The 27,639-nt window shown below is 36.4% G+C and overlaps 1 protein-coding gene across 2 annotated transcripts in view; it reads left to right on the top strand.

The window, feature by feature from the left end:
• TAOK1 (TAO kinase 1) overlaps window positions 1–27,639 on the top strand; it is a 157,368-nt gene that overhangs the window by 98,416 nt on the left and 31,313 nt on the right. Inside the window, exons 8-13 of one of the 2 annotated variants that reach the window (XM_021704581.2) lie at window positions 1,469–1,560; window positions 10,343–10,436; window positions 12,865–12,946; window positions 16,300–16,467; window positions 19,086–19,289; window positions 21,387–21,521. In XM_021704581.2, the coding sequence (XP_021560256.1) occupies window positions 1,469–1,560; window positions 10,343–10,436; window positions 12,865–12,946; window positions 16,300–16,467; window positions 19,086–19,289; window positions 21,387–21,521 (775 nt within the window). Of the gene's footprint in view, window positions 1–1,468; window positions 1,561–10,342; window positions 10,437–12,864; window positions 12,947–16,299; window positions 16,468–19,085; window positions 19,290–21,386; window positions 21,522–27,639 lie in introns of those variants that run through there. The other variant, XM_021704580.2, reaches the window with a different exon arrangement.

Raw genomic sequence — 27,639 nt, 5'->3', positions numbered from 1 at the left:
GCATCTGGGTCGCTTCATTGGTTAAGCATCCAGTTTTTTAAATTTTGGCTCAGGTCATGGTCTTAGGGTCATGGGATCGAGTCCCACATCAGGCTCCATGCCTAGCATAGCGCCTGCTTAAGATTCTTTCTCTCCTTCTCCCTCTGCCCCTCCCTCTATTAGAAAAAAAAAATCTTGGAAACACTCTGGTATTGACAACTGAAAATTTACTTTATTTACATATTCATTAATTTGTATATGGTGTATTTGGAACGTAGGAGCTAGGTACATATTTAGATGTCTTTACACTTACGCTTACACACACACACACACACACACACACATACTTAGATGTCTTTACACTTACGCATACACACACACACACACACACACATATTTAGATGTCTTTACACTTACGCTTACACACACACACACACACACACACAGGGGAATATGGTGACAATCCTACCTAAGTATCAGCAACTGTTCTAAATGTCTTTCTGTGCTTAACAACAAATACAAGTGAAGTATAAATTAAAGTACCATCAAAAATGTTAGACTCTAATTGAAGTATAAATTAAAGTACCATCAAAAATGTTAGACTCTAATTGAAAACATGAATTAATATTCCATTTTATAACCAAGACACCTGTAAGGTTGATAATTGTGTAATTGTCTTTGTTGTGAGCTGCCCTAGCCACTTTTATCATGGAACACTGTTACTATTTAAAAGGAAGAGTGACAAACTATGGTTATTCAGTGTTGGTTATTGTGGCAGCTATTTTCTCAAATAAATGGAGTAAGCTTGTCACTTCAAGGAAAACAATTGACAGTATTCAGTGCTAATGATAACAATTCCATCTTTAAAGCATAATTCAGGCTTTCGTAGTAGGATCCTGAGGCCAAAATATTTAAGAATCACTAGCCTAAGGGGGAGTGCCTGGGTGCTTCAGTTGGTTAAGTGTCCGACTTTTGATTTCGGTTCAGGTCATGATCTCAGGGTCCTGAGATCGAGCCCCAAGTCTAGCTCCACACTGGGCCTGTAGCCTGCTCAGGATTCTCTCTCTCTCACCCTCTGCCCCTTCCCTACTCTCTCTCTCTCTTAAAAAACAACAACAACAAACAAAAAACTATAAAAAAATAACAAGAAAAACCCCACTGAGTTAAAACAAACAAACAAAAAAGAATCACTAGCCTAAGGGTTATACAATATTAGAATATGCAACCCTGCTCTGGGGCATCCTTTCTTTAGGATGCTGTTATATGATCATGACAGATGGTGAGAATGAGTCTCACAGTATATATGCAATGGTAAGTATTTACCTGATAACCTGTAGTGCATTTATTTCTCATTATAAAAATTCTCATCTAGACATGATGTCTAGAATTCACACAGTTGTTCTCTATGTAGATGGTCATTACATTTTTAAAGAGTAGTATACTTTTTTTTTTTTTTTTTTTTTACTTTAAATGACATTTTATGTTTTAGGATGGCCCCAGAAGTAATTTTAGCCATGGATGAAGGACAGTATGATGGCAAAGTAGATGTATGGTCTCTTGGAATAACATGTATTGAACTAGGTAAGCATTGTTCTTTATTACTATATAGTAAGTTGTGATCAGTGTTTTACCTCATTTTCTGTACCAAATCATAGCTTTTTATTTTTTATGTCAGTTACTGAAGGGAACAATAAATCTATTAAAGTTTTCACTTTGGTTATCTGGTACTTTTTATATATATATTAGGTGAGATATATGATATTTGCTGTGTTAAATTAGGTCTAGAATAATTTTCCACTGTGGTATTAAGTTTGAGGTATTTATGTCTAATATTTAATGGCTATTTGTTAAACATCTAAAATATGTCTGTGATTACTAGATTTATCATCTGTAGAAAGTCTCTACAGCATTGATGAACTACTTACTTCTATGTAGGATACTTACTACTTTGAATTAGGTATGAGAATTAGACGTCAGGCTGCATGCCATACTGTAACAATTTGATTTTATGCACACATTTTATTCTGTTGACCATAAAGGGAACTATGCTTAAGTCAGTGGACCATCATAACTTTACTAACATTCCTAGTTTAAGTGAGGCAGGTAGATAATTGAATTGTCACTATAATTAAAGATGTTGTCCATCTTCTTGCTCTTGATTCTCCAAGCTTACCCCTTCCGGTCCTATATCCTTTTCCTTTTTTTTTCTTCTTATAAAAATATTCCAGGGGTGGGGCGCCTGGGTGGCTCAGTCGTTAAGCGTCTGCCTTTGGCTCAGGTCATGATCCCAGGGTCCTGGGATCGAGCCCCGCACCGGGTTCCCTGCTCCGCGGGAAGCCTGCTTCTCCCTCTCCCACTCCCCCTGCTTGTGTTCCCTCTCTCGCTGTCTCTCTCTGTCAAATAAATAAATAAAATCTTAAAAAAAAAAGAAAAATTCCAGGGGTGCCTGGCTGGCTCAGTCAATAGAGCATGCAACTCTTTAAGTTTGAGCCCCATGATGGGTGTAGAGATTACTTACAAATAAAATCTTAAAAAAAAAAAAAAAAAGGATATTCCTTTAAACTTTATTTAAAAGTGGGAAATATTGGGAATATTTAATCGAACCATTCTAGGAGTAACCACAGATCGAAAATAACACATTAAAAATAGAATCCATGTGAGGGCGCCTGGGTGGCTCAGTTGGTTGAGTGTCCAACTCTTGATTTCGGCTCAGGTCATGATCTCTAGGCTGTGGGATCGAGCCCTGCCTCGGGCTCCAAGCGCAGTGTGGAGTCTGCTTGTCCTTCTCCCTCTGCTCCTCCTCCTGCTTGTGCAGGCATACACTCTCTCTCAAATAAATAAATAAAATCTTAAAGAAAAAGTAAAATCCATGTGTAATTTGGTTAAATGATTTTCAAATTGAGTTAATCAATTTTTGTAAAATAAGTAGGGAAATTGAGGTAAAATAAAATCAAAGGCTTATCCTTATATAGTAGATTAAAATCATAATTTCCATTATAAACCAGGCTCTTTCTCTCTTACAGTCTAATATTTTTCCAAAATTATATAATCTTTAGATATTTTTGCTTTTATTGTAATTACTATTATTAACTATTCCCTTCAAGCTCTATATTACTTATTTATTTTACTTTAAAGTATGACAGCATCAGCGAACAGAGATTTGGAGATTATCATCCTGTCATTCTCCTCAGATCTCTTGGTCTCTCTTTGAGGTTTGCAGAATGTTTTTTCCATTTGAAAGTGTTTGAACCTCAATTCTTTTAACCTCAATTCTTCCTACAGGTAGATCCTAATTAGTTTTTTAAGAAACCTGGGTATAGGGGCGCCTGGGTGGCTCAGTCCAGTAAGCGGCTGCCTTTGGCTCGGGTCATGATCCTAGGGTCCTGGGATCGAGTCCCATGTCCGGCTCCCTGCTCAGCAGAGAGCCTGCTTCTCCCTCTCCCTCTGCCTGCCACTCTGCCTACTTATGCTGTCTATCTATCTGTCAAATAAATAAATAAAAATCTTAAAAAAAAAAAAAAAAAGAAAAAGAAACCTGGGTATAAATGTAGAGAAGCTGGTTAAATATACTCTGCCTCTGAGGTATTTTTACATACTTGTGCTGGTTGATACATACATGTGCCCCTTGGTGATAGTGAAATTGCCTTAATGGTGCTGTTAGATATTATTGATATATGTTAATATTTATTTGATTAGAAAGTATTCATTGACCAGTTGTAGTGCTTAGCAAGAAATCTGTCTAAACTCTAGTTTCTGTGAAATGGCTTATTTTTCCAGACTTTCTAGCTTCTTCTTTTTCATTTATTTTATTTTTTAAATTTAATTAAAAAAATTTTTTTATTGTTATGTTAATCACCATACATTACATCATTAGTTTTTGATGTAGTGTTCCATGATTCATTGTGCACAACACCCAGTGCTCCATGTAGAACGTGCCCTCTTCAATACCCATCACCAGGCTAACCCATCCTCCCACCCCTCTTTTTTATTTTTTTTTTAAGATTTATTTATTTAAGAGAAAGAGAGAGCACAAGAGGGAGGGGCAGAGGGAGAGGCTGAGCATGGAGCCTGACTTGGGGATCGATTTCATGATCCTGAAAGCACAACCTGAGCCGAAACCAAGAGTCAGAGGCTTAACCAACTATACCACCCAGGAACCCCTCTAGCTTCTTTTTATTATAGCTAATAAAATATTATTCCTTCACAATGAGAGTCTTTACACTTAAAATAAAACAATCTCAGAAGATGAAACTGCCTTTAGATAATTTTAAATGAGTGAGACATTTAAAGAAATTCTTAGAGTTTTAGGCATACTTTTGGCATCTTCAGTTTTTATAATCTTTCATAATCACTTTTTTAAATTTTACTTACAGATGTTTTGAATTATGAAGTGCTAAGTTAGTAACTACATTTTAAGCCTGCTTCTGGTTCCAGAGGAAAGGTGTACGGTAGCACAGGCCAGTAAAGTTTTCTGCAGTGATAGAAGTGTTCTGTATCTGCATGGCTTTTGAGCACTTGAAATGTGGCTGTTGCAATTGAGTAAATGAATATTGAATTTTACACCATTTAAATAAATTTACATTTAAATAGTCACATGTGGCTAGTGGCTACCCTGTTGGACAGTACAGATCAAGAGACATGATTTTCAATGCAAATTAGATTTGCAGTCTTCAGAAATATATCTGTTATATGCTTTTTTTTTTTTAAAGATTTTATTTATTTATTTGACAGAGACAAAGCGAGAGAGGGAACACAAGCAGGGGGAGTGGGAGAGGGAGAAGCAGGCTTCCCGCCGAGCAGGGAGCCCGATGCGGGGCTCGATCCCAGGACCCTGGGATCATGACCTGAGCCGAAGGCAGGCGCTTAATGACTGAGCCACCCAGGCGCCCCTGTTATATGCTTTTGAACTTTAAAATAGTTAAGATAAATAAAATCTTTAAAAATAAATTAAGTAGTTAAGGATAATGAGTTAAAGCAAACTATGTTCTTATAGTGCAGGTAGGAGAACAAATGTAAGTCAATTGTACTGACCCTGGTTTTGATAAATATAGTTATTAATAAATACTTTCATACTTTGTTATCATAAAGATTGAAGTAACTTGGTTATGTCTTATGACCAAGAATCTTAAAGTAGAGGATTTTTCATAGGTGAGTTCATATGCTTTTGTACAATTAATCTTATGAAAAAGTTCCCTGGTTTGTTGTTTTTCAGGCTTTGTGCCTGATTGTACAATTGTGTCTATAAAAGTAAAATTTACCATTTTTTTCTGATTATTAAGTGTATGTCGAGGACATCAAATTTCAGAAAAAATAGCAATAAGAAAATAAATCAAAATAACTACAGTAATTTGTTAATGAATATGCAAGATAAAAAGATGTCAGTTGTGGCATTAGAAACATAAAACATGGAGTCTGGAGAGTAAAAATGTAGAACTTTAGAACGTGTTCATACTTAAGTTGTTACCAACTTAAAGTAGACTACTGTAAATATAAGTTTTATGTAAGCTTCATGGTAACTACAAAGCAAAAACCTATAGTAGATACACAAAAGATCAAAAGAAAGGAATCTAAGCATACTAATACAAAAAAATCATCAAATCACAAAAGAAGAGGAAAGGAACAAAGGAACTACAAACAATCAGAAAACAATTAACAAAATGGCAATAAGTACATACCTATCAATAATTAATTATAAATGGACTAAATTCTCCAGTCATAGGGTAGATGAACAGGACCCATCTATGTAATGCCTATGAGAGACTCATTTCAGATGTTAAGGATACGCACAGACTAAAAGTGAAGGGGGATGATAAAGATATTCCATGTAAATGGAAACCGAAAGAAGGTGTGGTAGCTATATTTAACATCAGACAAAATAGACTTTAAAACAAAGACTGTACAGACGCCTAGCTGGCTCAGTTGGTAGAGCATGTGACTCTTAATCTCAGGGTCATGAGTTCAAGCCCCATGTCGGGTGTGGAGCCTACTAAAAATTAAAAAAGTAAAGGAGCACCTGGGTGGCACAGTTGGTTAAGCCTCTACTCTTTTAGCTCAGGTTATGTTCTCAGGATTGTGAGATTGAGCCCCACATCAGGCTCCATGCTCACTCGAGTCTGCTTAAGTTTCTCTCTCCCTCTCCCTCTGCTCCCCTCCTCTCCCCACCCTGTGCTTATGTACACTCTCTCTCAAATATATAAATAAATAAATCTTTTTTTAAAAAGTTAAAAAAAAAAAATAAAACGACGACTGTGGTAAGAGACAAAGAAGGGTATTACATAATGGTGTAGAGGTCAATCCAGCAACAAGATATAATATTTGTAAATATTTATGCACCCAACATAGGAGCACCTAAATATGTAAAGCAGTTTTGACACACCTAAATGGAGAAATAGCAATACAATACTAGTAGAGGACTGTAATACCCCACCTTTATCAATGGGTAGAGCATCCAGATGAAAAATCAATATGGAAACATTGGCCTTAACACGTTGAAACAGATGGACTTAACAGACATATCTATACAGAACATTTCATCCAAAAGCAACACAATGCATATTTTTCTCAAGTATACATGGAGCATTCTCCAAGATAGATCATATGTTAGACCACAAAGTAAGTCTTAATAAATTTAAGAACATTGGAATCAATTAAGCATCTTTTCCGACAAAATGGTTTGAAACTTAAAACCAATTATAAGAATAAAACCAGAAAATCCACAAACATATGAGGATTAAACAACATGCTACTGAAACAACCAGTGGGTCAAAGGAGAAATCAAAAGAGAAATAAAGATACATGAGATAAATGAAAATGGAAATACAACATACTAAAATGTATGGGAGTCAGCAAAAGCGGTTCTAAGAGAGCAGTTCATAGGGATAAATGCTTACATTGAGAAACAGGAAAGATCTTAAATAACCTAACTTTGTACTTCAAGGAACTAGAAAAAGAACAACTAAGCCTTAAGTTAATAAAAGGAAGGAAATAACGAAGATCAGAGCAGAAATAAATGAGAGACTAAAAAGCCAATAGAAAAGATCAATGAAACTAAGAGCTGGTTTTTTGAAAAGATAAATAAAACAGACAAACCTTTGTCTAGATTTACCATGAAAAGAAGAGGACTCAAATGAATTCAGAAATGAAAGAGATGTTACAACTGATACCACAGAAATACAAATTATCACAAGAGACTACTATGAACAATTAGATGCCAACAAATTAGACAACCCTAGAAGAAATGGATACATTCCTAGAAACATACAACCTACCAAGACTGGATCATGAAGAAATAGAAAATCTGAACAGACTGATTACTAGTAAGAAGATCAAATTAGTAATCAAAAACATTCCAACAAACAGAAGTTCAGGACCACATCATTTCACTGGTGAATTCTAACATATAAAGGAGAATTAATACCAATCCTTGTCAAACTCTTCCAAAAAAGTAGAAGAGGTGGGAATACTTCCAAACTCATTTTATGAGGCCAGCATTACCCTGATACCAAAAGGTCACTTTTGAAAAAGAAAAGGACACTAAAAGAAAAGAAAATTACAGTCCAATATCCTTGATCAACATGGATCCAGAAAACCCTCAACAGAGTATTAGCACACCAAATTCAACAATACAGTCGACTGACCCTTGAACAACATGGGAGTTAGGGGCAATGACCCCCTCATGAGCCATGGAGGTGGTTCAGCATGGGGTGTCAGAGCCCAAGTAGGGTGAAGAGGTGACAATAGGAGAAACTTCTATCATATAGGGTCAGAGTCTAAGGAGGACATCTATATTTGGGGGTGGCCTGATACAGTGTTTGTCCCTGATCAAAAGGAAGAGAGCTTCCGTCATAAAGACTGATGAGGGCCACGCTGCAGAGAAGGGACCCAGGTTAGGTTGGGTTTTAGAAACTGAGTGGATAAAAAAATGTTCACACTGTAGAGTAACTGGGAATGGGGTTTCAAAACTTGAGCAAGGAAAAACAGCAACAACAAACTTGAGCAAGAAAAGGGGACATCTGCTCAAGAGAGAATGTGGTAGTTTAAAAAACAAAAACAAAAAACACCAAAAAGAATGTGGTAGCAAAGATGAGAGACTGTTTACATACAGGGAGAATTTATCAAATAAGAAAATATTAATTAAGGATAATAAGAGCAAGGTTCCTCATTGTCAGAAGGGTGTGACAAATAATGGAAAGAGATAAAGCTAGAACTCCATTGTTTTCATAAACAAATATGTTTAATGTGCATGTATGTATATAAATATATTGTGTATATTAGTGTTTCCTAGTTCTGTCCACGGAAAGGATCTAAGAACAGTGACACCTCAGTAGCAGTGAGCACCCCTGTTGCCCCAGGTCCTTGGAGAAATGGTGGAAACCTTAGTCTGGAGTGTGGAAAGTACAAGATGAGCCTGGAAAACCTTAGTGTGCCAGAAAGCAAGGAAGTGATTAAGAAATGATAGGGCCATGTCAAAAAGAAGCCAGTAAAATGGTTCTCACTGCTCAAACATGAGGCATTTTGAACATCAAAATAAAGGATAGTAGCAGATTATAAAAATAGAAATCTACAAGTCCATACAATAAATAAATAGGAAAATTAAAGTTTTATGAAAAAACAGGATGTTTGTATAGATTCAAAGTACCTTCTCAAAAAATACTTATTAATTACAAAGGAAACAAAGAAACTTACTATGAAGACGTCTGACAGACACAGCTTTAATCGATACAATGTGAACACCATCAATAATGGAAGCATTCAGAATCATGCATCATCTCATAGAATAAAGTGAGAAAAATGTAACACTTCTGTGATGCTCCTGCCAAAGATCTATAACCCAAATGTAATCATAGGACAAACCCAAATTGAGGGACATTCAAGAGTCTTATATACTTCAAAATGACTTCAGCAGTTACCTTAAGAGACTAGAAAAAGAGGAGCAAAGGGCAGTTGGCTGACTTAGTAGGGCATACAACTTTAGATCTTGGGGTTGTGATTGGCTCAAGCCCCACATCAGACATGGAGTCTACTTAAAAAAAAAAAAAGAAAAAGCAAATTCAACCCAATGAGACCCAAATTCAACCCAAAATATTAGAACAACGAGAATTTAAAAAAATCAAAGCAGGTGGGGCGCCTGGGTGGCTCAGTCGGTTAAGCGTCTGCCTTCCACTCAGTTCATGATCCTAGAGTCCTGGGATTAAGCAGCTATGTTTGACTCCCTGCTCAGTGGAAAGCCTGCTTCTCCCTCTGCCCCTCCCCCACCCCCCACCCCCGCTCTCAAATAAATAAATAAATAAAAACTTTAAAAAATCAAAGCAGGAATCAGTTAAATAAAAAACAGAAGAACAATAGAGAAAACCAGTGAAACAAAATAGTTTTCTGAGGTGCGCTTGGGTGGCTTGGTCGGTTAAGCTTGGGACTTTTGATTTCGGCTCAGGTTATGATCTCAAAAGTCCTGAGATCAAGCCCAGCGCTGGCTCAGTGCTCAGCAGGTAGTCTGATTGAGATTCTCTCTCTCCCAGCCCCTTTGCCCCTCCCCTTCCCCCGTGAGCGCCCTCTCTCTCTCTTTCACTAAAATAAATCTTTAAAAACAAAACTAGTTCTCTGAGAAAATTAGTAAAATTGATAAACTTCTAGCCACATTGATCAGGAAAAAAAGAAGACACAAATGACCAGTATCAGGAATGGGAAGTGACATCACTACACATTTTACAGGTATTAAAAGGATTATAGGGAAATACTATGAACAATTTTATGTTAATTTAGTAATTTAGATAAGGTGCACACTTTCCTTGATGCAAATGATCAAGGCTTGCTGTTGCTACAAAGGATACATTGGAACATTTGATTGAAATTTGAATAGGGTTGAGGATTAGATGATAACTCATGTATCAGTATTAATGGCCTGATTTCTTTAGTGGAAGGTTCTTATTTATGGGAAATATACACTAAAGTATTTAGGGATGGTAGGGCATTAGGCCAGCAACTTAGTGTAAATTGACTCACTTGAAAAAGTTCTTTGAGCTCTGTATGCAATTTTTTTTTGCTAAGTTTGAGACTGTTTCCAAAAAGAAAAAACATTATTAAAATTTTTTTAAATTTAAATTTAATTTTTGTGAGACAGAGAGAGGGAGGGGAGGGACAGAGGGAGAGGGAGAAAAAGAATCTTTACCAGGCTCCACACCCAGTACAGAGCCTGGCTGGGGCTCAGTCTCCCAACCCTGAGATCATGACCTGAGCTGAAATCAAGAGTTGGGCGCTTAACTGACTGAGCCATCCAGGTACCCCCCTACCAAATTTTTTAAACAATGTTTGCATGCACTTATATAACAGGCACATATTTTAACAGGAAAGTTTCTTTCTTTTACAGCGGAAAGGAAGCCTCCTTTATTTAATATGAATGCAATGAGTGCCTTATATCACATAGCCCAAAATGAATCCCCTACACTACAGTCTAATGAATGGTGAGTATTGCTGAGACATGTATTAAACAACATTGTATAAATTAAAAACTTTTTTATAATGTTATCAAAATGATTTTATTTCAATTAGGTAAAGTAAGTGTATTACCTGAAGAGATATTAAGTTGGTTTATCTTACCCTTATATCATGTTTATCTTCTATTAACATCTGTTTTTCATAACATATATGTAATTCAGTTCAGAAATAAAGGATAGATGATGCCACATGGAAGCAAACAGTAATGCTTTTTACAAAAATTTATATTTTATTTTTTTCTTTGAATTTTAGGAACACCTATTAATGCTGATTATATAATAAATAATATATATAATATAGCATAATTTAAACATTAATATTTTATAACTAAAATACATAGATTGCCACAATCTATAGTGATATTTTATTGGGGAATGGTTTATAATTTATCAAGTATAAAACATAGGTAAGATGATTTATCAGATAGGTAATTCATAACTTTGGGATTGTTCTAATTGTTATTATGATATTTATATTCAGAATACTCTGTTACTCCATCTCCTGGTACTTCCTTGATTTGATAAAATTAAATTCATTTATGTAAAGAAGTTTATGTAAACAGATTGACAGTTTAGAAAACTAGGGTTTTTATCAGTGATAGAAAATTTGGGGGCACTGGGTGGCTCAGATGGTTAAGTGTCTGCCTTCTGCTCAGGTCATGATCTCAGGGTCCTGGGATCCTCTCCCTCTACTGCTCCCCCTGCTTGTACTCTCTCACTCTCTCTGTCAAATAAATAAATGAAATCTTTAAAAAAAAAAAAAAAAGAAAATTTTAGTGTATGTATCTAAGTGTATTCAAGTGTGTCTAACATTTGAAAAATTCTAGGGGGATATCAAGGATACTAAATAAGTATTTTTAAATTGACAAGTAGATGCATAACTTAATGAGACTTAATTTTTTAAAGATTACATATTTAAGGCACATTCATAGATCTTTGCTACCTGTTTAGAGATACTTAGAAGGAATCTTTTGGTGGAGTTTAGCATTATGGTACATATCAGTAATAAATATATTGAACACAGACTGTCTTTACACTGTTTGATATTTGGGGATTCAAAAAAGAATTCTTGCCTACAAGGAACTTAAAATCTAGTGTGAATATGAAAGACAAACATTGATGGAGTAATTATTACTTACTACCTTCCTCACTGAACTCTCATCAATAACACTGTATAAAATAATATGTTGCAGACTTCTGATGTTTTAAAAGTATCCTAATTGATTTTCTGGGTTTAATGGATGTTTTATCCTTTTGTTTAGAAATACATAGGTATAAAACTGCTCCCTCCAAAGCAAATAGATTGATGTTCTAAAAATGCTATGTAGAAGATGACCCAACAGGCAAACAAGAAAGAGAGATGGCAGGGCACCTGGGTGGCTCAGTCGTTAAGTGTCTGCCTTCAGCTCAGGTCATGATCCCAGGGTCCTGGGATCGGGCTCCTTGCTCAGCAGGAAGCCTGCTTCTCCCTCTCCCACTCACCCTGCTTATGTTCCCTCTCTCTCTGTCAAATAAATAAATAAAAATCTTTTAAAAAGAAAAAAAAAAGGGAAATGGCTTAGAGAAAAGAAAAATTTGAAAAGAATGTTATCTTAAATTTGAAAACAAACAAGAAAAAATCGGCTTCCTTAATTTTTGCCTCAATATAGAACAAGTTATGATATTTAAATATGTGGGAGTAGGATTTTTTTTTAAGTTTTTAATTTAAACTCCAGTTATTTAACATACAGTGTAATATTAGTTTCAGGTGTACAATAGTGATTCAACACTTCCATACATCACCCCGTGCTCATCACAACAAGTGCCCTCCTTAGTCTCCATCTCCTGTTTCCCCCATCCCCCCACCCACCTCCCTTCTGGTCACCATCAGTGTGATCTCTATAGTTAAGGGTCTGTTTCTTGGTTTACCTCTCTGTCTCTTTCTCTCTCTCTCTCTCTCTCTTTTTTTTTTTTTTACTTTGCTTGCTTGTTTCTTAAATTGTGGGAGCAGGATTTTTAAATAATCTGTACAAATTTATCTTTGGAAAATGGTAAAGATTCATTGGTTGCTTTAGATAGCTTTTCATAGACTTATATAAAATCTATAGTAGATTGTATTTGTTTTTATCATTCCTTTTCCATTCCCCCTCCCAGCAGTAGACACATGCCTTGATTTGTGGATTTTTTAAATTAAGTTTTTATTTAAATTCCAGTTAGTTAATATACAGTGTAATATTAGTTTCAGGTATAGAATTTAGTGATTCAACACTACGTACAACACCCAGTGCTCAAAAATGAACGCTTCATGAATTTCCATGTCATCCTTGCACAGGATGCTAATCTTCTGTGTATTTTTTGTGGATGTGTCTTAAAAGGAAATAGCAATATGTTCACTTGATACTTTCCTTTACAATAGGTCTGATTATTTTCGCAACTTTGTAGATTCTTGCCTCCAGAAAATCCCTCAAGATCGCCCTACATCAGAGGAACTTTTAAAGGTCAGTTTTCTACCTCTAAGAAATTATTTAAAGGATGTATTTTATTCTTCTTTGATTTTGAATCAATATTAAGTATGCTCTACTAATTTTTACTGAAATGCTAATTTTATATACTGTTCTCTTTTAGAACTTTGCTTAGGTGCAAAGTTTTTTCATTTGTGTTTTCAAAATTAATTAAGTGTTTTACCATGTCTGAATAGAATATATAAATATTCCAAATAGTACCAATTGGCTGTTTCTATGTGTAAGAATTATTCCTGAGTTATAACTCCACATTTGAATTCATGTGAAACAATGTCATATTTTAAAGTTAGTAAAACATAGTTTAACTTTGGATTTAGTTTTTATATCTGCCGTATTTTATATATTCATCTGTTCTATATTAAAATAATATGAAAGAAAATGTATTCTATATAAATATTGTGGGATAAAAGAGCTTTCAAAAGAAACTTAAAAATGGATATCATGTTTCTGTTTCCTTTTTAGAAATATATTTTCCTAACTTGGCAATGAAAATATTTTAAGAATCATGTAAATTCTGTTCAGTTTTCAATGGGTTTGGTTGCTTAATTTAAATACATGATTGGTATATGCTATCTGTTCTCAAAAATTTATTATTTGGAGCTTGACCATCTTATTCATAGCAATAATAATATAGTTGAACTTAATATAGTTCTTAAAACATCTAGGTAAGGCAATAGTAAGTAGGATTTGACTCTCTCTCCTTGTGCCCCTAAGGAATATTGTTGATTTTTCACCTTATGTAAGATTTAAGTAGACTATTTTTGTATGAATGCTTTAGAACTTCAGAGAGGTTCAGTTTATTTTCACCAACACACATCAGATACAAAGGTATTGAAAAGATCATGTATGTGTGTGTGTGTGTGTGTGTATAGTATTATTTGCAACCACAATATGTAGAAGAACAGTAGAGTTTCAGTAATGCTTGTGGGATTCTAGGCATTAAGCTCACTCAGTCTCGGAAATGAAAGCCTGAATAAATAGGTACTCACAATAGCAGCAAAAAGTTTAGTATAGCTAGGAATTAGGTTAGTGATAAATAAGCAAGATGTGTATGTAGAAAACTATCAAACTTAGAAATTTAAGATTTATTATTTTTGGATAAGAAGATTGAGTATCAGAAATAGTGATACATACCAAGCTAAGGCTCAGGGAAAAGAAAAAAATCTGACTGGCTTCTTACACTTGCCTTATATAAGCAAAAGAAGCTGTTTTGGTAATAACCCAACCCACCAGGGCCAGATATTTGGTGATTAGATCCCAAGTCTGCATTATACTATTCATTTTCCTGGTTTATAGCAGGAAATTGAAAATGATAGGAAGTATCTATCAAGTACTTCTTTCCCTTCGGCCTAATTATATTTCTGTTTCAGTTTATCATAAAAAGAGTTAATAGAAAAAATTTTAAGTGTATGAAGCTATCTCAGAATTAAAAATTGGGGGCACCTGGGTGGCTCAGTCGGTTAAGCATTTGCCTTCAGCTCAGGTCATGATCCCAGGGTTCTGGGATCGAGCCCTGCATCAGGCTCCCTGCTCAGCTGGAAGTCTGCTTCTTGCTCTCTCTTTCTCTCTCAAATAAATAAATAAAATCTTTAAAAAAAGAATTAAAAATTGGAAATAACTGTACAGAATTAGGGTAATAGTTAAATTATTTTAGCGTAAACATTTGATGAAGTAATCCATAGGCATTATGTTTATGAATTTGAAATAACAATACTTATGACAATGGAAGTAGAATAAAATATCATATAGGTAAAGTTCTTTAGAGAAGCTTTTTCCTCTTCGGGGGATGGCATCCATAGGCATTCAGAATGGTCCAGTGTTTGACATACTGTCATATGTCAGACAATAGTGTCTAACAAAACTAGGATGGCCTGAACCCCTGGTAATAGAATCATTTATCTTTATACCAAGAAAGTTGGGAAAGCACCCACATCCTCATGAGTTGTGCACCCAGGCCAACTTTGAGGAGTTTGTACTATGACACCTACGGTTCTTATGAGGTTGTCTAAAATGAAAAACACATCAGTGGAGCCTGTGGTGGTTTGTGTGCTAAGTGTGTTAATGACAGGATCAAGTGTGCTTTCCTTACTGAGGAGCAGAAAATTGTTGTGAAAGTGTTGAAGGTACAAGCGCAGAGTCAGAAAGTTAAATAAAGGGGCACCTGGGTGGCTCAGTCAGTTAAGCATCCGACTCTTGATCTCAGCTCAGGTTTTGATCTCTCAGGGTCATGAGTTCACGCCCAGCGTGGAGCCCGGTTAACAACAACAAAAAAAACCAACTACGTTAAAAAAAAAAAATGAAGCTTTTTTTTGAGTAATTAAAAAATCAAAAGGCAAAAGAAAAAAATTATTTAAAGAAGAAATATATTTGAGCTACAAAGGTAAAAGTATTATAAGAATTCAAGTACATTTCATAGAACTCAAGGCAAAAGGTGTCTTTCTGCAATCTATATGCTAACTATGTATCTACAAAACAAAATTTATACAAAGAGAACTTCTGTAAAGAAATATATCAAAGGGGCGCCTGGGTGGCTCAGTTGGTTAAGCGTCTGCCTTCGGCTCAGGTCATGATCTCAGGGTCCTGGGATTGAGCCCCGCATCGGGCTCCCTGCTCCACGGGAAGCCTGCTTCTCCCTCTCCCACTCCCCCTGCTTGTGTTCCCTCTCTCACTGTCTCTCTCTCTGTCAAATAAATAAATAAAATCTTAAAAAAAAAAAAATATCAAAATATAACAGATTATTCTAATGGTGGAATTGTTCTTTTTTTTCCTGTATTAGATAAGGTTAAGCTTAAATGTTAGTGGTAAAAATCACTAATAATATAATGGCTTTTAAGTAACTGCTAGTGTTTTATGGAGTATTGTTTATCCAACATCTAAAGGAACTCATAATATCCAAGTTTAAGTAACATAATTCACCATAAATACATTCCTGTTGAAACCTAATATAACTCAGAAGTGAAATACCTTTTCAATGAAATCAGTTCTAAGAATATGTAAACCTTTATTTATTGGACTTAATTGGACTTAATTCTTAGTGTTTAATTAGACTCTTCGATTATTTCAATGTTGCATTTTCAGTTGGCTAACAAAGGTATCATGTTTCCATAAAATGTACAGGGGTAGTTATGTATGCCCAGAGTGTATATATGTAGATGACAATTTTGTAAATACAGGAAGTCAAAAGTGTAATAGAATTAGATAGCTATAGATTATATGTGTTATCTATCATGATTACTTAAGATAGTAACTACACTCAGAAAGGGGTACATTTGTACTAATTGAAAAAATATACAGGTTCACCCTGACTTTTACCTTCTCTTCTTATCCAGCACATGTTTGTTCTTCGTGAGCGCCCTGAAACAGTGTTAATAGATCTCATTCAAAGGACAAAGGATGCAGTAAGAGAGCTGGACAATCTGCAGTATCGAAAGATGAAGAAACTCCTTTTCCAGGAGGCACATAATGGACCAGCAGTAGAAGCACAGGAAGAAGAAGAGGTAATAACTTAGAAATGACTCAGATATTGAGCTCTGTTTTTTTATTGGCTTCTTTCCTTATGCAACTCATCTTGCCATGAATGTTTTATATTAGTGCTTCCCAGACTGTGTTTTCTTAACACTGGTCCTGTAAGATCCCAGGTGGGAAAAAGGGTTTTGCATTCTTTAAACCCAGCCCCTTTGTAGTGCTCATTGATAATAGTAAAGCTCTGCAAAGTCTTTTATTAAAGAAACCTGTTCAACTTTAATCCAGTCCCCATCAAATTTTTTGGATACTGAACCCTCTTTTGCCTTATTGTCTGATTCCATGGGACATGCTTTTGGAAGTATTTGAAATTACAGACTGTGGAAGTTGACAGTAGTCATTCAGAAGTTTTTAGAATTACCAAGCATTGTGCTCTGTCAGGGATCCTTGATTCTTTTCAGTTCTGTATAATTCATTCCATCTGCATAGTTCTAAAATGCATTTTACAGATGAGTAAAGCAAAGCTCAGAGTAGTTGACTCATCATAGGTTAAAATGGGTTTGGATTCATGTATCTCAGTCTCAAGGCCAGGTTCTTTCCATGTTGCCTTTTAGGGAGTATGGAAATACAAATTTGCAGTAGAAATGTTACAGAACTTCTCATAAGGAAATATACGTATAGAACTTATTATTTGTGGAGCTATCTTTTTTACTCTATAAATATTTTCAGTTTTCTTTGCTCCTCTCAGAATTCTTTGATTTTTTTTTTTAATTGCTTTTCAGTGAGAGAGAGATCACTTTGCATTCTGAAACCAGGAGTAATAGTTACTTACTTTTCTTTTTTAATAGTGCTACACAGTTAATGAACTATAAAATGCAAGACTTTCTTAACTTACAGTTTTGGTTTTGTTTTTTAGTTTATAGAGTAATCATTAGAAAATTATTTTGAGGGGCACGTGGGTGGTGCAGTCAGTTAAGCATCAACTCTTGGTTTTGGCTCAGGGTCATGAGATCGAGCCCTGTGTAGGATTCCGCACTTAGTGCAGAGTCTGCTTGGGATTCTCTCTCCCTCTGCCTCCCCCCCCCCACCCCATGCTCTCTCTCTCTCTCTCTCTAAAGTAAATAAACCTTTTTTTTTTTTTTTTTTAGATTTTATTTATTTATTTGACAGAGAGAGAGACAGAGAGGGAACACAAGCAGGGGGAGTGGGAGAGGGAGAAGCAGGCCTCCTGCCGAGCAGGGAGCCGGATGTAGGGCTCGATCCCAGGAGCCGATGGCAGATGCTTAACAACTGAGCCACCCAGGTGCCCCTAAAGTAAATAAATCTTATTTAAAAAAAAAAGAAAATTATTTTGAGCTTTTTTAGATATATAAAATATTTCAGTAAAGTAAAATTAATAAAATTCTAATGTACTTAGATGTATAACAGCATCTCTTTTAGGCTGGGATGTAAGAAAAATTCATATATATATATAAGTTCATATATATATGCCATATGTCTGTATGAAATTCTCCGTATCTTACAGAATCTTGGTATGGTAAGAGTACTAAAATGTTGGTGCCCAGATACCATGGCTTGCCTGGTTACTTCATAAAAACATTTTTATGAATGTGATTAAATGTACAAGTAATATGTAATTTTTAATTTACAAAAAAATATATAGGAATTAATATTAAATTAATTGATGAAAGAAGGATGAGCTAGGGAGTATTTTCTGAGGAAGGAAAATAAAAGTCTTCCTTAAAAAATAACAACTAAGGGGCTCCTGGTAGCCCACTTACTTAAGCCTCAGACTCTTGATTTTGGCTCAAGTCATGATCGAGGTCATAGGATTAAGACCCTGCCTTGAACTCTCATGTGGAATCTGCTTGAGATTCTCTCTCTCCCTCTAGTTCTGCCTCTTCCATCCCGCTTGCATGAGCATGCCAGCCCTCTCTCTCTAAAAACAACAACTACTAAAAGTGGTTATTTATAGGATTAAAAAAAGATTGGGGTTTGTTTTAGCCATGGGAATTATTGAGAAATGACCAGAATCTCTATATACCCTATGAGATGTGTGGTAGAAATGGATTTCAACACTGGTACAGGCAAAAGAAAAAAAAGAGAAAAAAAAGATGGGCGCCTGGGTGGCTCAGTCGTTAAGCGTCTGCCTTCGGCTCAGGTCATGATCCCGGGGTCCTGGGATCGAGTCCCACATCGGGCTCCCTGCTCAGCGGGAAGCCTGCTTCTTCCTCTCCCACTCCCCCTGCTTCTCCCTCTCCCTCTCCCACTCCCCCTGCTTGTGTTCCCTCTCTCGCTATCTCTCTCTCTGTCAAATAAATAAATAAATAAATCTTTAAAAAGAAAAAAGAAATGGATTTCAAAAAATGTCAAACAATTTAGAGAAAATGCTACACTTTGGAAACAACCCATAACTGATGAACTGAATTTTTGACACAGTTGGTTGGGCTTTTTGTTATTTAGTTGTTGATTATTTTTATTTGTTTGTTTTTCAGTTGGTAGGCTTCCTGGTCTTGGCAAATAGAGGGAATTTCTCATGATAGACCTCTAAGTTTCTTTCTAAAGACTGTGTGCTAAGCAGTGTGATAGGTGATTATAATTAGCAATTTCAAAAGAGATACAGATATTTGAACCTAATGCTCTTTTCCCGTAGGAACAAGATCATGGTGTTGGCCGGACAGGAACAGTGAATAGTGTTGGAAGTAATCAGTCTATTCCCAGCATGTCCATCAGTGCCAGTAGCCAAAGTAGTAGTGTTAACAGTCTTCCAGATGCCTCAGATGACAAGAGTGAGCTGGATATGATGGAGGGAGACCACACAGTGATGTCTAATAGTTCTGTCATCCATTTAAAACCTGTGAGTATTTGGATTTCAGTGAAAAAAAATTTCAACTTTGGTAAATAATTTCTTCCACTGATTAATTAGGAGATTGTCTTGGATGTTTCAGAAGTTTGGAACATATTTAGGTAACTTATTTTAAAGTGGCAGTAAGCTTGTTTTCCCAGTATAATGTTAGCATTTGGGAAACTAATGTTTTAGGAATACAAAAAGGATATTTTAAAAATCTTAGAAGAAAGAAATACAGAAACACTGTGTAATATATAATTTGAAGTTAATTTCATGAAAAATAAAGTATTTAAAAATAGTAAGTATACACATGAAAGTCATGATAATGGTTGTCTTTTAAGAGAAAGAGTTACGATGGGTAATGATCAAAAGTGACTTGCACTGTCCATAATGTTTATATCTTTAAAATAAAACTGAGTGTAATTGCCAATAATTGTAAATTCTGGGTTTAGGAAATAAGGGTTTTGCTACATTATTCTTCACACTTCTGAGTGCAGAATTTTTAATTTTCTTGAAAACATTTTGAAAGTCAGGTAACTTGTTTTTAGCAACCAATAGGAATACTTCCTTTTTAACTTCACAGCTTGCAGTATTACCTAAAAACCTACTAGGCACAAGAGCTAAAAAGTAGAACTAACCCAAGTGTTCATCAACAGATGAAAAGATAAATAAACTATGGTATATACATACAAGGGAATATTATTCAGCTATGAAAAAAATAAAATTCTGATACATGCTATAACATGAGTGAACCTTGAAATGTTATGCTAAAAAAGAAATGTTATGCTAAGTGATACTAAGCCAGATGCAAAGGACAAATATTGCATAATTCCACTTATATGAAGTATCTAGAATAGGCAATTCATAGAGACGCAAAATAGATTAGTGGTTACCAGGGACTGAGTAGAGGATAAAATGGAGAATTTTTGTTAGCAGATAACAATTTCCATTTGGGTGGTGGAAAAAGTTTTGGAAATGGTGGTGGTTGTACAACATTGGGAATATAATTAATGCCACTGAATTGTATATTTAAAAATGGTTGAAATGGAAAATTTCATATTATATATGTTCTGCTACACTCACAACACAAAAAGTGATTAAGAATGATTTAGTTTAGGGGCGCCTGGGTGCCTCAGTCGTTAAGCGTCTGCCTTCGGCTCAGGTCATGATCTCAGGGTCCTGGGATTGAGCCCTGCATCGGGCTCCCTGCTCAGCGGGGAGCCTCCTTCTCCCTCTCCCACTCCCCCTGCTTGTGTTCCGTCTCTTGCTGTGTCTCTCTCTGTCAAATAAATAAATAAAATCTTTAAAAAAAAAAAAAATGGGGGCGCCTGGGTGGCTCAGTTGGTTAAGCGACTGCCTTCGGCTCAGGTCATGATCCTGGAGTCCCGGGATCGAGTCCCACATTGGGCTCCCTGCTTGGCGGGGAGTCTGCTTCTCCCTCTCCTGCTCCCCCCTCTTGTGCTCTCTCTCTCTCTCACTCTCTCTCTCAAATAAATAAATAAAATCTTTAAAAAAAAAAATGATTTAGTTTATGTAATAGTGTTCTTCAGGGCAAAATTGTGTTTAATTTTTATATACTTAGGCAATAGAAGCAGCAGTAAAAAAGTTATTCTCATAATTAGTTGGTTGCTACTTAATTGATTTCGTCTTCGGTTAATAAACTAAGGCATATATAAGGAAATACATCAATTCTTAAAATTTTTACAGTTATTTTTTGATTACTTACATGGACAAATGGCAGAAGTATTATAAAGATATTTTTAAGATATATTATTGATTTGAAAACCCAAGAGCCTTAGAGTAATTAATTTTTTTACTGCTGTTTAAAATTATTAAAGCTTTTCCATTTTCTATATAAGTAGGATATAAATCTAATCTGATACATTTCCTCATCCTAAATCTGTGTGCTGTTTCATACACTGAGGTAATAATGTTTCCTGATTCTAATTATGTTGAAAATAAAATGTTAGCATTCACAATTTTTGTTTTTGCTTTTTAAAATTACGTCTTTAAGATAAATTGATCAAGTTATCTTTAAATTTTCTTGAAAGTTCAAATGAACTGTATTTGTTCACCTGAAATTGTATTGTTTCTTTCTTTGCCTAGGAGGAAGAAAATTACAGAGAAGAGGGAGATCCTAGAACAAGAGCATCAGATCCACAATCTCCACCACAAGTGTCTCGTCATAAATCACACTATCGTAACCGAGAACACTTTGCTACTATACGGACAGCATCACTGGTACGTTCTTCCCCTGAATTAGAAATACATTTTTCATATTGGACTGTGGCACTATCTTATTTTTTTGATTTGGGGTTTATTTTGCAAAACACTCATTGAACATTTAAGTGCCTCTTACGAGAAGGATATACAGAATACTTTGAGAGATGTTAAACTAGTAATGTCTTCAGGCGCCTGGGTGGCTCAGTTGGTTAAGCGACTGCCTTCAGCTCAGGTCATGATCCCAGGGTCCTGGGATCGAGTCCCGCATCAGGCTCCCTGCTCTGCAGGGAGCCTGCTTCTCCCTCTCCCACTCCCCCCTGCTTGTGTTCCCTCTCTCGCTGTGTCTCTCTCTGTCAAATAAATAAATAAAATCTTAAAAAAAAAACTAGTAATGTCTTCAAGACCTACGCAAATAACTGATATGTTAGAATATATTAAATGCTTAAGAGGGCTAGAAGGTACTAAATAGGAATTCAGATTACTTTTGATTTGGGGCATAAAAGAAATATTTATAAAACAATTGTTTAGGGATGGCTGGGTGGCTCAGTCAGTTAAGCATCCCACTCTTGGTTTCGGCTCAGGTCATGATCTCAAGTGGGACTTTGCACTCGGCACTCAGCGTGGAGTCTGCCTGAGATTCTCTCCCTCCCTCTCTGCTCATGCTCGCTCGCTCTCTCAAATAAATAAATAAAAATCTTTTAAAAAATAAAAAGTAAAACAAATTGTTTGAGGTTTTAATAGTTTGTTGCTTTTAGGCACAGAGAGGAAGAAAAATGTTATTTCTACATAAGAATTAACAGTGAAGAGGGACGCCTGGGTGGCTCAGTCAGTTAAGCGTCTGCCTTCGGCTCAGGTCATGATCCCAGGGTCCCGGGATTGAGCCCCAAGTCGGGCTCCCTGCTCAGTGGGGAATCTGCTTCTCCCTCTGCCCTTTCCCCCTGCTCGTGATCTCTCTTTCACACTCTGTCTCTCAAATAAATAAATAAAATCTTAAAAAAAAAAAAAAAAGAATTAACAGGAAATACCAAAGCTAAATGACGGGAAATGTTTGGGAAATATCAAGTAATTCAATTTAATGTATCCAAAATGTAGTTCTTCTAATTTCCAAAAAAAAACAATAAAAATGGATTATGGGGGATGCCTGACTTGCTCAGTTGGTAAAAGATGTGACCCTTGATCTTAAGGTTGTGAATTTGAGCCCCACATTGGATGTAGAGATTACTTTTAAAAAATGGTGGGATGCCTGGGTGGCTCAGTTGGTTAAGCATCTGCCTTCAGCTCAGGTCATGATCCCAGGGTCCTGGGACTGAGCCCCGCATTGGGCTCCCTGCTTAGCGGGGAGTCTGCTTCTCCATCCCCCTGCTCATGTGTGACCTCTCTCTCTCTCTCTCTCCCCCCAAATAAATAAATAAAATCTTTAAATAAATAAATGGATTATGTGTCCATTATAAGGGTGTTATTTTAGCAGGCTACATATTACCCTGATCAGTCAAAAAAGTAGGACAAACACAGGATGAGGATACTAGGAATAAAAGGAAATTAAGATATCATAGGAAAAGTAGGCTGTTAGAAAATATAACAGGAAGTATAAAAGATGTATCTGAGAAAAAAAGTTATCTGAGTTATCACCTGCATAAGCAGATTTTATAAGTCCCATGCAATGGCCCATGACTCTGTATGACTTAGGGTCAAGAATGCCATCCCCCATCCTGAGGAATCCGGTCATTCCTGCTATTCTGCAACATGTAAATAACTTTTTGGACACAGCAAGTGGCAAAGATAGCTTGATGTTGTTTTTTTTTTTAATGACTATTTTAATAAATACCTAGAGAGGTATTAGTGGAGAGAGTCCAATTCATGTGACTTTGTGACTTGGCATATATTAAATGTTTCCCAAACAAATTCCCAATTTCTGGCTCCCTCAAATTAATTAAGGACACACTTTTTTTTTTTTTTAATTGAAGTATAGTTGACATACAGTGTTATATTAGTTTCAGGTATACAACATAGTGATTTGACAATTCTATGCATTATCAGTACTCACCACAGTAAGGGTAGTCATCATCTGTCACCCTACAACGTTACTAGTATTATTGACTCTATTCCCTGTGCTGTACTTTTTTTTTTTTTTTTTTAAGATTTTATTTATTTATTCAACAGAGAGCACAAGTAGGCAGAGAGGCAGGCAGAGGGAGAGGGAGAAGCAGACTCTCCACTGAGCAGGGAGGCCGATGCGGGGCTCGATCCCAGGACCCTGGGATCATGACCTGAGCCGAGGGCAGCCGCTTAACCGACTGAGTCACCCAGGCGCCCCCCTGTGCTGTACTTTTTATCTCCATAACTTATTTATTTCATAACTGGAAGTTTGTACCTCTTAATCCCCATCACCTGTTTCATCCATCCCACCATCCACCAGTTTGTTTTGTGTATTTTAAGTGTCTGTTGATTTTTGTTTGTTTGTTCATTGGTTTTCTGGATTCCACATGTATGTGAAATCATATGGTATTTGTCTTTCTCTGTCTGACTTAATTTCACTTAGCATAATACCCTCTAAGTTTATTTATGTTGTTGCAAATACCAAGATCTCCTTTTTTATGGCTAATATTCCATTATGTCTCTGTGTGTGTATATATATATTTTATGTGCTTTATTTGTTCATTTATTGATGGACCCTTGGGTTGTTTCCATACCTTGACTATTGTAAATAATACTTCAGTGAACATATGGGTGCATATATCTTTTCAAAGTAGTGTTTTCTAGGGACGTCTGGGTGGCTCAGTCAGTTAAGCGTCTGCCTTTGGCTCGGGTCATGATCCCAGGGTCCTGGGATCGAGCCCTACCTCACGGGGCCTGCTTCTCTCTCTCCCTCTGCCTGCTGCTCTCCCTGCTTGTGCTCTGTCTCTCTCTTTCTGTCAAATAAATAAAATCTTTTTTGAAAAAAAGAGGTAGTGTTTTTTAATTCTTTTTTTCCCTCCCTCCCTCCTTTCTTTCCTTCCTTCCTTCCCGTCTGTTTTTGTTTTTGTTTTTGTTTTTGAGATGGAGTGAGGGGAGGGGCAGAGGGAGAGGGAGAGAGAAAATCTTAAGCAGGCTCCTCTGCCCACTGCAGAGCCTGATGCAGGGTTTGATCTCACAACCCTGAGATCATGACCTGAGCCGAAATCAAGAGTTGGACACTTTCTAATGCAGCCACCCAGGTCCCCCAGTGTTTTATATTTCTTTGGGTAAATACCCAGTAGTGGAATCATAGATCATATGGTGTTTGTATGTATTTTTAATTTTTTGAAGAACCTCCATAGTATTTCCCACAGTGGTTGTACCAGTTTCTTACCAACAGTACACAGGGGTTCCCTTTTCTTAAGGACACTTATTAAATTATGGATTTAGAAAGCTTAAGATCCATATTCTTAAACCCAGTAATTCCATTTATTTCAAATAAAACATTCAGAGTGTATGTAGATTTATGTACAAGATAACCAAAGCTGTATTCTTCAGTATAACTACCATGTACCATAACTCATTCTTTCTTCTGCCTTGGGTTGTTTTCATACAGTAAATGGATATTAGGTATTCAATTTGAAGAGTTTTTACAGTGGTTCATGCCTAAGTTAGCCATCACCTAAAAAAAAAACAAGATATGTAAAATTTCTAGTCATCACAATAATTTCCCTTCATACCCCCCCCTTTGTCAGTTTTTCACTCCCATGAACACCATTTTCTGTCTCTTCACTATTACTAGTTTTAACTGTTTGGGTTTCATATAAAGGGAATCACAAAATGTACTCTTGTATCAGGCTTATTTTGCTCTACTTAATGTTTTTGAGGTTTATCAGTCTTCTGTTCATTAAAATTCATTCTTTTTTAAAGGCTTTCATTTATTTATTAGAGAGAGACTGAGAGAGAGAGCATGAACTGAGGGAGGAGCAGAGGGAGAGGGAGAAGCAGAGTCCCCACTGAGCAGGGAGCCCGATGTGGGGCTCGATTCCAGCCTGAACTGAAGGCAGACACTGAACCAACTAAGTCACCCAGGCACCCCAAAAGTTCATTCTTTTTTATCACTATAAGTAGTTTTCCATTGTGTGAATATGTGATTTTTATACTCATTCTTTATTGATGAACATTTGGTTTGATTACCTTTTGGGCTTGTAAGATTGCTATAAACATTCTTGTACAAATCTTCATGTGAACATAATATTTTAATTTCTTTTTGGTAAATACTTAAGGTAACATAACTGAGTTGTAAGGTATGTGTATGTTTAACTTCATAAGAATCTATCAGTTTTCCAAACTGGGTGTACCATTTCACATGCCCATTAGCATTGTATAAGTTCTAATTGGTTCACATTCTCTCCAGCATTTGGGGTTGTCAGTCTTTTTTATTTTAGCCACTCTAGTGGTATGAAATGGAATCTTGTAGTAGTATTTTTGCATTTCCCTGTGACTAAAGAGGTAATCATTAAAGCCCCTTTTCATGTGCTTATTGTCTATTCTTGTGTCTTCTTTTGTGAAGTGTTTCTTCAAGTCTTTTGCCTTACTTCTTTTTTTTTTTAAGATTTTATTTATTTGAGAGAGAGAGAACAGAGAGAGAGCACGAGCTAGGGGGAGGAACAGAAAGGAGGTAGAGAGGCAGAGAGCCCGCTGAGCAGGGAGCCTGATGTGGAGCTCCATCCCAGGACCCTGAGATCATGACCTGAGCTGAAGACAGACGCTCAACTGACTGAGCCACCCAGGCACCCCATCTTTTGCTTCATTTCTTATTCAGATATTCATCTTTTTAATATTGATTTGTAGGTGTTCCTTATAAAGGTTGCTTATAGTAATTTATCTCATATATGTCTTGCAAATATTTTTTCTTCGTCTGTAATTTACCTATTCTTTTTCCTACTTGATGAAAAATTAAAATTTTTTAGTTTTAAAATCCAATTTAAAAAATGGATAAAGTGGGGGGGCGCCTGGGTCGTGCAGTTGGTTAAGTGACCAACTCTTTGATTTCAGCTCAAGTCATGATCTCAGGGTGGTGAGATTGAGCCCTGCCTAGTGCTCCCCACTCAGTGCTGAGTCTGCTTGGGATTCTTCTTCTCCCTCTGCCCCTTCCCCCTGCATACTCTCTCTCTGTCTCTTCCTCTCTCTCTCTCTCTCTCAAATAAATAAAACTTTTTAGGGGCGCCTGGGTGGCTCAGTCAGTTAAGCATCTGCCTTCGGCTCAGGTCATGATCCCAGGGTCCTGGGATCGAGCCCCATGTCAGGCTCCCTGCTCAGCTGAGAGCCTGCTTCTCCCTTTCCCTCCACCTGCCACTCTGCCTACTTGTGCTATCACTCTGTCAAATAAATAAAATCTTTTAAAAACAAATAAAATAAATAAAGCTTTTAAAAAATGCATAAAGTGGGGGGTTCTTGGGTGGCTCAGTCAGTTAAGCATCGACTCGATTTCAGCTCAGGTCATGATCTCAGGCTTGTGATGTGAGATCAAGCCCTGTGTCAGGCTCACACTGGGTGTGGGGCCGGCTTAAGATTCTCTCTCTGCCCCTCCCTCCCTTAAAAAAATGGATAAAGGTCTTGAATAGACATTTCTCCAGAAAAGATATACAAATGACCAACAAGCACATGAAAAGATGCTCAATATCATTAGTTATTAGGGAAATGCAAATCAAAACCACAAGGAGGGACCACCTCATACCCACTAGAATGGCTTTTAAAAAAAAGAAAAATAATAATTGTTGGAGAGGGGCACCTGGGTGGCTCAGTCGGTTTAGTGTCTGCCTTCAGCTCAGGTCATGATCCCAGCGTCCTGGGATCAAGTCCCGCATTGGGCTCCCTGCTAAGTGGGGAGCCTGCTTCTCCCTCTGCCTGCCGCTCCCCCTGCTTGGGCTCTCTCTCTCTCTCTCTGTCAAATAAATAAATAAAATCTTAAAAAATAATAATAATTGTTGGAGAGCATGCAGAGAAATGAGAACTCCTGTATGTTTCTGGTAATATGTATGTAATAATATTGTAATTGTGTATATGTAATATGATTCAGCTTCTGTGGGAAACAGTTGACAGTTCCTCAGAAAGTTAAACTTGGAATTATCTTATGACTCAACAATTCTGTTCACCCAAAGAATCAAAAACTAATAAACAAATACATGTACACACATGT

This window comes from Neomonachus schauinslandi, chromosome 15 (assembly GCF_002201575.2).
Source record: "Neomonachus schauinslandi chromosome 15, ASM220157v2, whole genome shotgun sequence".
Taxonomy (NCBI): Eukaryota; Metazoa; Chordata; class Mammalia; order Carnivora; family Phocidae; genus Neomonachus; species Neomonachus schauinslandi.
The sequence above is the reverse complement of the archived record's forward strand: the minus strand, read 5'-3'. Positions and strand labels throughout refer to the sequence as shown.